Consider the following 11,827-nt stretch of genomic DNA (forward strand, 5'->3'; position numbering starts at 1 on the left):
AAGGACAAATGTGATTAAAGATTAGCTGTTAATATTCAAATTCCCTACATTGCAACACTGACAATACTTCAAAACCATTCCATCTACCTGGTCAATGGTCAATATGGCAAACCAGATTTTGAAAGCGTACCTTTGGTAACATTTTCCGGTTCCCACACCAGCAACTCAGTGTCACTTAGGAGATAATAAAAACAAACAGCAGGCATAAGCCATTTAGTCCTTGAGCCTTCTCCATTAAGTCTGATCAGCTTACCTGGATCTTAACTGCACTTTCCTGATTAACTCAGCTTTCTCCATCCTCCAGCTGTGGGAAATGTGGTAAGATTGTAAAATTTAAATTTTACATTTAGGTGGTGCCTTTCACAAACAGATCACAAAATGCTTTTGTCAATTAAGTACTTTTGAAATACCATTTTATGCACATTACAATCCTTTAAACAGCAATGTGACTATGACCAGATAATATAGGCATGTTGAATACAGTAGCTCTCTCTTACTGAATAGTGATGTGATGCTTCATGTCCACCTGAAACAGCAAACAGGATTTCAGCTTAGTGTTTCAAGACAACTGGTTGCAGTTTTTAAACCCATTACAAAGGGGATGCAAACACTGAAAGAAAGAGGATATTTACATTCTTCCACTGCAAAGACACTTTCTAAAGTGATAACAAATTAGTATGAATATCAAAATCAAACAAACACTGCTTCAAGCTTCAAAATATATCCTTAATTTCTGAATCAAATAGGTTTCTTGGCCATTAATAGCCATATGTTTTGATGTTCAGGTGAATGATACAACTTACAAATCTACATTAAATAGATCATAGAGGCTCAGGTACAGAATTTGTGCAGTGTTCTGTAATTTCAAAGAGGCAATAGTAAATACTTGTTCTCCGTGCAACATCATACGCTGTCTCACCCAAGTTATTTTTTAAGTCTGAATTGAGATAGCGATTCATTAACAACAATTCAATTGTTTCCTTTGTGTCTTTACTTCCTGAAGCAAGATGCAATGCAGTCTGCAAACCATTTGTTTGGGCATTGATATCTGCATCATGCTGTAGAAGAAACGAGGCTATTGTTGCATTGTTCCATTTACAAGCACTGTGCAAAGGTGTCCAGCCATCAACAGTGCGAGCATGCACATCAGCTCCATGAGCTATCAGCTCACGAACCACCTCTATATGATCACTATAGGCAGCCCTATGTAGTGGTGTGTAGTCGTCATCATCTTTAACATTCACCAGACTGGGATTTTCAGAGAGAAGTCTGCTCACTATTGAAACCTACAATTAAAATAGTAAGAAAACTAATTTTAATATTTGTTCTTGCACATTTAAACACATTGAGTGCTGTTTTATTTCTTCCTTCATCTTTGAAAATTGAGATCTTGCATATGTGGAAATATTGACAGCTAGTGATGACAACTGTTTAATGCATTTTTGAATAGAAACATTTAATCATTACTAAATTACTCTTGCTGCAAAAAGAAATGGCAATAAGTTAAATCAGAAAAAAAATAATTAGAATTAGGCCTCCAACACTTACTGAATTTCAGACTGACATTACATCATTGAGGGTTTGCCCTGCGACATCATGTGGTATTTATACAAGTTTGATTGATAATGCCAAAGGAAATAGTAGAGAGTGGTAAACTAAGAAATCATATAGATTGAAGAAAGTAATTGGACGGGATGTGGAAGAGAAAGTTCACTCAAGAAATATGAAGCAGGGAACACTGGGTTATAGAACCACATTTTGGAAATAGTAAGATCTTAAAATAGAAAAACAGGTAGCTCCAGAAGTGTGGATATAACCTAGAATTAAAAGCCCATTAAAATGGAAGACAATCCTGTTTAATTCAAGGATAGTCAAATAAAATAAAGCAGTAACACTGAATTTGTACATAATATTGGTTTAACCACAGCTAATGTTCTACATGTCATTTTGGGCATCAACAGTATATAGAAATAAAGATTAATGTTGAAATTTCACTAACAAAAAAAAAAAAGAGATGAGTGTTTGAGAGAGTTAGAAAGGCTTGAAAATTGTATTCAATATTTTTAAAGCCGAAAGCAGGAAAATTTAAGAATGAACAAAAAAAAACTTAAATTTGCATGCTATCTTATCACATCCTCAATAAGTCCCAATGTGTTTCACAAGCACTGAAGTGATTAACACCTAGAATATTGTGTGTAATATTACATGTAGTTTTAGTCTCCTTATGGAGAAAGGATGAGTTTGCTCTAGAGAGTCTGAAGGTTTACCAGACCGATTCTGGAGATGGTAGGACTTGTGTATGGACTTACCTATTGACTAGGTTAGGATTGTTTTCACTGGAGTTCAGACAAGTGAGGTGGGGGTATCACATTTAAAATTCTAACAGGATGAGATAGGATAGATGCTGGGAGGATGTTCCTAATGGTGGGTGTCTCCAGAACCAGGGGTCACTGAGGACTCTGGATAGACCATTTAGGATGGAGATGAGACATTCCTTAACCCAAAAAAAAAAAAGTGGTGAGCCTATGGAATTCATTACTGCAGAAATACTGCCAAAATGTCAAATGTATTCAAAAGGCGGTTAGTTATAGCACTTTGGGTGAATGGGGAGAAAGCAAGATTAGGCTAATGAGTTGAACAATCAGCCATGATCATGATAAATGGCATCCTGTTTTATTTTGAAGTGGTATATGGTCAAAATAAAAAAATTCTTAAAGTGATAAGATACAGAGAGTTAATAGTTAAATACGGTCTCCACTGGTTGCCAAGGCAGTGGAAAATGGGTAGAGACTAATCATTGCCAATTGGAGGAGAAGAGAAACAGCCTTTGTTGAGAAAATGTAAATTGTAATCTTTTATCACAAAGCCAAGGAGGCATGAACAATTATAAACTATTTGGAAAAAAACATTTTTATAGAATAAAAAAAGGGAGCTGAAACAAAAAGTAATATAAAAAGTAGAACAGAAGTAGCGGGCAAGCTCGGTACCATAGTGGTTAGCACTATTGCCTCAGAACCAGGGCCCCTAACCTCAGGCAATGGTCTATATGGAGTTTACATGTTCTCCTGCATCGGCAGATGTTTCAATCAGGTGCTTTGCACAGAATAACCACTTGGGTTAGGTGGATTGGCCAGGCTAAATTGCTCCAGTGTCCAGGCTGGCTTGATTAGCTGTGGTAATTGTGGGGTTACAGGGATTGTTTTTTGGTGGGGGGGGGGGGTATCTGGGTTGGATACACTTTAGTGAAGTGCACCCTTGATGGGCCAAATGGCCTCAGAACATGGAGAATACGGTGTACAATTCTGGTCATCCTTCTATAGGTAAATTATTGTTGAGGGAGGAAAGGGACAGGGGGGGGGTGGGGGAGAGGGAGGAAAGGGACAAAGGGGGGGGGGGTGGGGAGAGGGAGGAGAGGGACGGGGAGGGGAGGAGAGGGACAAGGGGGGGGGGGGGGGAAGGGAGGAGGGGGAGGAGAGGGACAAGGGGGGGGGGGAAGGGAGGAGGGGAGGAGAGGGACGGGGGGGGGAGAGGGAGGAGAGGGAGGAGAGGGAGGGGGGGGGGAAGGGAGGAGAGGGACAAGGGGGGGGGGGGGGAAGGGAGGAGAGGGACAAGGGGGGGGGGGGGGGGAAGGGAGGAGAGGGACAAGGGGGGGGGGGGGAAGGGAGGAGAGGGACAAGGGGGGGGGGGGGGGAAGGGAGGAGAGGGACAAGGGGGGGGGGGGGGGGAGAGGGAGGAGAGGGACAAGGGGGGGGGGGGGGGGAGAGGGAGGAGAGGGACAAGGGGGGGGGGGGGGGGAGAGGGAGGAGAGGGACAAGGGAGGAGAGGGACAAGGGGGGGGGGGGGAGAGAAGGGAGGAGAGGGACAAGGGGGGGGGGGGGAGAGAGGGAGGAGAGGGACAAGGGGGGGGGGGGGGGGAGAGGGAGGAGAGGGACAAGGGGGGGGGGAGAAGGGAGGAGAGGGACAAGGGGGGGGGGGAGGGAGGAAAGGGAGAAGGGGGGGAGGGAGGAAAGGGAGAAGGGGGGGGGAGGGAGGAAAGGGAGAAGGGGGGGGAGGGAGGAAAGGGAGAAGGGGGGGGAGGGAGGAAAGGGACAAGGGGGGGAGGAGGGAGGAAAGGGAGAGGGGGGGGGAGGGAGGAAAGGGAGGGGGGGGAGGAAAGGGAGAAGGGGGGGGAGGGGGGGGAGGAAAGGGAGAAGGGGGGGAGGGGGGGGAGAAAAGGGAGAAGGGGGGGAGGGAGGAAAGGGACAGGGGGGGGGGGGGGGGGGAGGGAGAAACGGGGGGGGGGGGGGAGGAAAGGGAGAAACGGGGGGGGGGGGGGAGGAAAGGGAGAAACGGGGGGGGGGGGGAGGAAAGGGAGAAACGGGGGGGGGGGGGAGGGAGGAAAGGGAGAAACGGGGGGGGGGGGGAGGGAGGAAAGGGAGGAAAGGGAGAAGGGGGGGGAGGGAGAAACGGGGGGGGGGGGGGAGGGAGGAAAGGGAGGAAAGGGAGAAGGGGGGGGGAGGGAGGAAAGGGAGAAGGGGGGGGAGGGGGGGGAGAAAAGGGAGAAGGGGGGGAGGGAGAAACGGGGGGGGGGGGGGGAGGAAAGGGAGAAACGGGGGGGGGGGGGGAGGAAAGGGAGAAACGGGGGGGGGGGGGGAGGGAGGAAAGGGAGAAGGGGGGGGAGGGAGGAAAGGGAGAAGGGGGGGGAGGGAGGAAAGGGAGAAGGGGGGGGAGGGAGGAAAGGGAGAAGGGGGGGGAGGGAGGAAAGGGAGAAGGGGGGGGAGGGAGGAAAGGGAGAAGGGGGGGGAGGGAGGAAAGGGAGAAGGGGGGGGAGGGAGGAAAGGGAGAAGGGGGGGGAGGGAGGAAAGGGAGAAGGGGGGGGAGGGAGGAAAGGGAGAAGGGGGGGGAGGGAGGAAAGGGAGAAGGGGGGGGAGGGAGGAAAGGGAGAAGGGGGGGGAGGGAGGAAAGGGAGAAGGGGGGGGAGGGAGGAAAGGGAGAAGGGGGGGGAGGGAGGAAAGGGAGAAGGGGGGGGAGGGAGGAAAGGGAGAAGGGGGGGGAGGGAGGAAAGGGAGAAGGGGGGGGAGGGAGGAAAGGGAGAAGGGGGGGGAGGGAGGAAAGGGAGAAGGGGGGGGAGGGAGGAAAGGGAGAAGGGGGGGGAGGGAGGAAAGGGAGAAGGGGGGGGAGGGAGGAAAGGGAGAAGGGGGGGGAGGGAGGAAAGGGAGAAGGGGGGGGAGGGAGGAAAGGGAGAAGGGGGGGGAGGGAGGAAAGGGAGAAGGGGGGGGAGGGAGGAAAGGGAGAAGGGGGGGGAGGGAGGAAAGGGAGAAAGGGGGGGGAGGGAGGAAAGGGAGAAGGGGGGGGAGGGAGGAAAGGGAGAAGGGGGGGGAGGGAGGAAAGGGAGAAGGGGGGGGAGGGAGGAAAGGGAGAAGGGGGGGGAGGGAGGAAAGGGAGAAGGGGGGGGAGGGAGGAAAGGGAGAAGGGGGGGGGGAGGGAGGAAAGGGAGAAGGGGGGGGGAGGGAGGAAAGGGAGAAGGGGGGGGGGGAGGAAAGGGACAGGGGGGGGGGGGGGGGGAGGGAGAAACGGGGGGGGGGGGGGAGGAAAGGGGAGAAACGGGGGGGGGGGGGGGAGGAAAGGGAGAAACGGGGGGGGGGGGGGGGGGAAAGGGAGAAGGGGGGGAGGGAGGAAAGGGAGAAGGGGGGGAGGGAGGAAAGGGAGAAGGGGGGGAGGGAGGAAAGGGAGGAAAGGGGGGTAGGGAGGAAAGGGAGGAAAGGGGGGGTAGGGAGGAAAGGGAGGAAAGGGGGGGAGGGAGGAAAGGGAGGAAAGGGGGGGAGGGAGGAAAGGGAGGAAAGGGACAAGGGGGGGAGGGGGAGGGAGGAAAGGGAGAAACGGGGGGGGGGGGGAGGAGGGAGGGAGGAAAGGGAGAGGGGGGGGAGGGAGGGAGGAGGGAGGAGAGGGAGGAAAGGGAGGAGGGGGGAGGGAGGGAGGAGGGAGGAAAGGGAGAAGGGGGGAGGGAGGAGGAGGGAGGAAAGGGAGAAGGGGGAGGGAGGAGGGAGGAAAGGGAGAAGGGGGGGGGGGAGGGAGGGAGGAAAGGGAGAAGGGGGGGTAGGGAGGAAAGGGAGAAGGGGGGGGAGGGGGAGGGAGGGAGGAAAGGGACAAGGGGGGGGGAGGGGGAGATGGAGGAAGGGGGGGGAGGGAGGAAAGGGACAAGGGGGGGGGAGGAAAGGGACAAGGGGGGGGGAGGAAAGGGACAAGGGGGGGAGGAGGGAGGAAAGGGAGGGGGGGGGGGGAGGAAAGGGAGGGGGGGGGGGGAGGAAAGGGAGGGGGGGGGAGGAAAGGGAGGGGGGGGGAGGAAAGGGAGGGGGGGGAGGAGGGGGGGAGAAAAGGGAGAAGGGGGGGGAGGAGGAAAGGGACAAGGGGGGGGAGGGAGGAAAGGGAGGAGGGGGGAGGGAGGGAGGAAAGGGAGGAGGGGGGAGGGAGGGAGGAAAGGGAGGAGGGGGGAGGAGGGAGGAAAGGGAGAAGGGGGGGGGGGAGGAGGAGGGAGGAAAGGGAGAAGGGGGGGGAGGAGGAGGGAGGAAAGGGAGAAGGGGGGGAGGAGGAGGGAGGAAAGGGACGGGGGGGGGGGGGGGAGGGAGGAAAGGGAGAAGGGGGGGGGGGGAGGGAGGAAAGGGAGAAGGGGGGGGGGGGGAGGAAAGGGAGAAGGGGGGGAGGGAGGAAAGGGAGAAGGGGGGGGAGGGGGAGGGAGGGAGGAAAGGGAGAAGGGGGGGGGAGGGGGAGGGAGGGAGGAAAGGGACAAGGGGAGGGGGGGAGATGGAGGAAGGGGGGGGGGGGGGGAGGGAGGAAAGGGACAAGGGGGGGGAGGAAAGGGACAGGGGGGGGAGGAGGGAGGAAAGGGAGAGGGGGGGGGAGGAGGGAGGAAAGGGAGAGGGGGGGGAGGGAGGAAAGGGAGGGGGGGGGGGAGGGAGGAAAGGGGGGGGGGAGAAAAGGGAGAAGGGGGGGAGGGAGGAAAGGGAGAAGGGGGGGAGGGAGGAAAGGGAGAAGGGGGGGAGGGAGGAAAGGGAGAAGGGGGGGAGGGAGGAAAGGGAGGAAAGGGACAAGGGGGGGAGGGGGAGGGAGGAAGGGGGGGGGGGAGGAAAGGGAGAAACGGGGGGGGGGGAGGAGGGAGGGAGGAAAGGGAGAGGGGGGGGGAGGGAGGGAGGAGGGAGGAGAGGGAGGAGGGGGGAGGGAGGGAGGAGGGAGGAAAGGGAGAAGGGGGGGGGGGGAGGGAGGAAAGGGACAAGGGGGGGGAGGAAAGGGACAAGGGGGGGGGAGGAAAGGGACAAGGGGGGGGGAGGAAAGGGACAAGGGGGGGGGAGGAGGGAGGAAAGGGAGAGGGGGGAGGGAGGAAAGGGAGAGGGGGGAGGGAGGAAAGGGAGAGGGGGGGGAGAAAAGGGAGGGGGGGGGGGAGAAAAGGGAGAAGGGGGGGGAGGGGGGGGGAGAAAAGGGAGAAGGGGGGGGAGGGGGGGGAGAAAAGGGAGAAGGGGGGAGGGGGGGGAGAAGGGGGGGGGGGAAGGGAGAAGGGGGGGGGAAGGGAGAAGGGGGGGGGGGAAGGGAGAAGGGGGGGGGGGGAAGGGAGAAGGGGGGGGGGGAAGGGAGGGGGGGGGGGGAAGGGACAAGGGGGGGGGAAGGGAGGGGGGGGGGGGGGAAGGGACAAGGGGGGGGAAGGGAGGGGGGGGGGGGAAGGGACAAGGGGGGGGGAAGGGAGGGGGGGGGGGGGGAAGGGAGGGGGGGGGGGGAAGGGAGGGGGGGGGGGGGGGAAGGGACAAGGGGGGGGGAAGGGACAAGGGGGGGGGAAGGGACAAGGGGGGGGGAAGGGAGGGGGGGGGGGGGGAAGGGACAAGGGGGGGGGGAAGGGACAAGGGGGGGGGAAGGGAGAGGGGGGGGGGGAAGGGACAGGGGGGGGGGAAGGGACAAGGGGGGGGGGGAAGGGACAAGGGGGGGGGGGAAGGGACAAGGGGGGGGGGGAAGGGACAAGGGGGGGGGGGGGAAGGGACAAGGGGGGGGAAGGGACAAGGGGGGGAAGGGACAAGGGGGGGGGGAAGGGACAAGGGGGGGGGAAGGGACAAGGGGGGGGGAAGGGACAAGGGGGGGGGAAGGGACAAGGGGGGGGGAAGGGACAAGGGGGGGGGAAGGGACAAGGGGGGGGGAAGGGACAAGGGGGGGGAAGGGACAAGGGGGGGGGAAGGGACAAGGGGGGGGGAAGGGACAAGGGGGGGGGAAGGGACAAGGGGGGGGGGAAGGGACAAGGGGGGGGAAGGGACAAGGGGGGGGGAAGGGACAAGGGGGGGGGAAGGGACAAGGGGGGGGGAAGGGACAAGGGGGGGGGAAGGGACAAGGGGGGGGGAAGGACAAGGGGGGGGAAGGGACAAGGGGGGGGGAAGGGACAAGGGGGGGGGAAGGGACAAGGGGGGGGAAGGACAAGGGGGGGGGGAAGGGACAAGGGGGGGGGAAGGGACAAGGGGGGGGGAAGGGACAAGGGGGGGGGGAAGGGACAAGGGGGGGGGAAGGGACAAGGGGGGGGGAAGGGACAAGGGGGGGGGAAGGGACAAGGGGGGGGGAAGGGACAAGGGGGGGGAAGGGACAAGGGGGGGGGAAGGGACAAGGGGGGGGGAAGGGACAAGGGGGGGGGAAGGGACAAGGGGGGGGGAAGGGACAAGGGGGGGGAAGGGACAAGGGGGGGGGAAGGGACAAGGGGGGGGGAAGGGACAAGGGGGGGGAAGGGACAAGGGGGGGGGGAAGGGACAAGGGGGGGGGAAGGGACAAGGGGGGGGGGAAGGGACAAGGGGGGGGGAAGGGACAAGGGGGGGGGGAAGGGACAAGGGGGGGGGGAAGGGACAAGGGGGGGGGAAGGGACAAGGGGGGGGGGAAGGGACAAGGGGGGGGGAAGGGACAAGGGGGGGGGGAAGGGACAAGGGGGGGGGGAAGGGACAAGGGGGGGGGGGAAGGGACAAGGGGGGGGGGAAGGGACAAGGGGGGGGGGAAGGACAAGGGGGGGGGAAGGGACAAGGGGGGGGGGAAGGGACAAGGGGGGGGGGAAGGGACAAGGGGGGGGGGAAGGGACAAGGGGGGGGGGAAGGGACAAGGGGGGGGGGAAGGACAAGGGGGGGGGGAAGGGACAAGGGGGGGGGAAGGGACAAGGGGGGGGGAAGGGACAAGGGGGGGGGAAGGGACAAGGGGGGGGGAAGGGACAAGGGGGGGGGAAGGGACAAGGGGGGGGGAAGGGACAAGGGGGGGGGAAGGGACAAGGGGGGGGAAGGGACAAGGGGGGGAAGGACAAGGGGGGGGGAGGGACAAGGGGGGGGGAGGGACAAGGGGGGGGAGGACAAGGGGGGGGGACAAGGGGGGGGGGAAGGGACAAGGGGGGGGGAAGGGACAAGGGGGGGGGGGAAGGGACAAGGGGGGGGGAGGGACAAGGGGGGGGGGGAGGGACAAGGGGGGGGGGAGGGACAAGGGGGGGGGGAGGGACAAGGGGGGGGGGAGGGACAAGGGGGGGGGGAGGGACAAGGGGGGGGGGAGGGACAAGGGGGGGGGGAGGGACAAGGGGGGGGGGAGGGACAAGGGGGGGGGGAGGGACAAGGGGGGGGGGAGGGACAAGGGGGGGGGGAGGGAGGGACAAGGGGGGGGGGAGGGGACAAGGGGGGGGGGAGGGACAAGGGGGGGGGAGGGACAAGGGGGGGGGAGGGACAAGGGGGGGAGGGACAAGGGGGGGGGAGGGAGAAGGGGGGGGGGAGGGAGAAAGGGGGGGGGGAGGGAGAAGGGGGGGGGAGGAGAAGGGGGGGGGAGGGAAAGGGGGGGGGGAGGGAGAAGGGGGGGGGGAAGGGAGAAGGGGGGGGGGAGGGAGAAGGGGGGGGGGAAGGGAGAAGGGGGGGGGGGGAAGGGAGAAGGGGGGGGGGGGAAGGGAGAAGGGGGGGGGGAAGGGAGAAGGGGGGGGGGGAAGGGAGAAGGGGGGGGGGAAGGGAGAAGGGGGGGGGGGAAGGGAGAAGGGGGGGGGGGGAAGGGAGAAGGGGGGGGGGAAGGGGAGAAGGGGGGGGGAGGGAGAAGGGGGGGGGAAGGGAGAAGGGGGGGGGGAAGGGAGAAGGGGGGGGGGAAGGGAGAAGGGGGGGGGGGAAGGGAGAAGGGGGGGGGGGAAGGGAGAAGGGGGGGGGGGGAGGGAGAAGGGGGGGGGGAGGGAGAAGGGGGGGGGGGAGGGAGAAGGGGGGGGGGGGAGGGAGAAGGGGGGGGGGGAGGGAGGGAGAAGGGGGGGGGGAGGGAGAGGGGGGGGGGGAGGGAGAAGGGGGGGGAAGGGAGAAGGGGGGGGGGAGGGAGAAGGGGGGGGGGAGGGAGAAGGGAGGGGGAGGGAAGGGAGGGGGGGGGAAGGGAGGGGGGGGAAGGGAGGGGGGGGGGGAAGGGAGAGGGGGGGGGGGAAGGGAGGGGGGGGAAGGGAGGGGGGGGGGAAGGGAGGGGGGGGGGGAAGGGAGAAGGGGGGGGGGGAAGGGAGAAGGGGGGGGGGGGGGAGGGAGGAAGGGAGAAGGGGGGGGGGGAGGAAAGGGAGAAGGGGGGGGGGGAGGGAGAAGGGAGGGAAAGGGACAAGGGGGGGGGGGGAGGAGGAAGGGGGGGGAGGAAAGGGAGAAAGGGGGGGGGGGGGGGAGGAGGGAGGGAGGAAAGGGAGAGGGGGGGGGGGAGGAGGAGGAGGAGAGGGAGGAGGGAGGGGGAGGGAGGGGAGGAAAGGGAGAAGGGGGGGGGAGGAAAGGGAGAAGGGGGGGGGAGGAAAGGGACAAGGGGGGGGGGAGGAGGGAGGAAAGGGACAAGGGGGGGGGAGGAGGGAGGAAAGGGACAAGGGGGGGGGAGGAGGGAGGAAAGGGACAGGGGGGGGGGAGGAGGGAGGAAAGGGACAGGGGGGGGGAGGAGGGAGGAAAGGGAGAAGGGGGGGGAGGAGGGAGGAAAGGGAGAAGGGGGGGGGAGGGAGGAAAGGGAGAAGGGGGGGGGAGGGAGGAAAGGGAGAAGGGGGGGAGGGAGGAAAGGGAGAAGGGGGGGGGAGGGAGGAAAGGGAGAAGGGGGGGGGAGGGAGGAAAGGGAGAAGGGGGGGGGAGGGAGGAAAGGGAGAAGGGGGGGGGAGGGGAGGAAAGGGAGAAGGGGGGGGGAGGGAGGAAAGGGAGAAGGGGGGGGGAGGGAGGAAAGGGAGAGGGGGGGGGGGAGGGAGGAAAGGGAGAGGGGGGGGGAGGGAGGAAAGGGAGAAGGGGGGGGGAGGGAGGAAAGGGAGAAGGGGGGGGGGAGGGAGGAAAGGGAGAAGGGGGGGGGGGGAGGGAGGAAAGGGAGAAGGGGGGGGGAGGGAGGAAAGGGAGAAGGGGGGGGGTGGGAGGAATGGGAGAAGGGGGGGGGAGGGAGGAAAGGGAGAAGGGGGGGGGGGGTAGAGGGTTGGGGGGGGGAGGGAGAAAGGGAGAGGGGGGGGGGAGGGAGGAAAGGGAGAAGGGGGGGGGAGGGAGGATAGGGAGTAGGGGGGGGGGGAGGGAGGAAAGGAGAAGGGGGGGGGGAGGGAGGAAAGGGAGTAGGGGGGGGGAGGGAGGAAAGGGAGAAGGGGGGGGGGGAGGGTGGAAAGGGAGAAGGGGGGGGGGAGGGAGGTAAGGAGAAGGGGGGGGGAGGGAGGGAAGGGAGAAGGGGGGGGTGGGAGGAAAGGGAGAAGGGGGGGGGGAGGGAGGAAAGGGAGAAGGGGGGGGGAGGGAGGAAAGGGAGAAGGGGGGGGGGAGGGAGGAAAGGGAGAGGGGGGGGGGGAGGGAGGAAAGGGAGATGGGGGGGGGGGGGAGGAAAGGAAAGGGGGAGAAGGGGGGGGGGAGGGAGACGG

The 11,827-nt window shown here is 62.1% G+C and overlaps 1 protein-coding gene across 1 annotated transcript in view; it reads right to left on the reverse strand.

Moving 5' to 3' along the window:
* Positions 1-396: 396 nt before the first annotated feature.
* ankrd49 (ankyrin repeat domain 49) overlaps positions 397-11,827 on the reverse strand; it is a 23,678-nt gene continuing 12,247 nt past the window's right edge. The window contains exon 3 of the mRNA XM_043691498.2: positions 397-1,286. Coding sequence (XP_043547433.1) covers positions 822-1,286 — 465 coding nt within the window. The 3' untranslated portion in view covers positions 397-821. The remainder of the gene's footprint in view (positions 1,287-11,827) is intronic.

This window comes from Chiloscyllium plagiosum, unplaced genomic scaffold (genome assembly GCF_037043375.1).
Source record: "Chiloscyllium plagiosum isolate Xiang-an unplaced genomic scaffold, Cpla_swu_hap1 HiC_scaffold_6, whole genome shotgun sequence".
NCBI classification, from domain to species: domain Eukaryota; kingdom Metazoa; phylum Chordata; class Chondrichthyes; order Orectolobiformes; family Hemiscylliidae; genus Chiloscyllium; species Chiloscyllium plagiosum.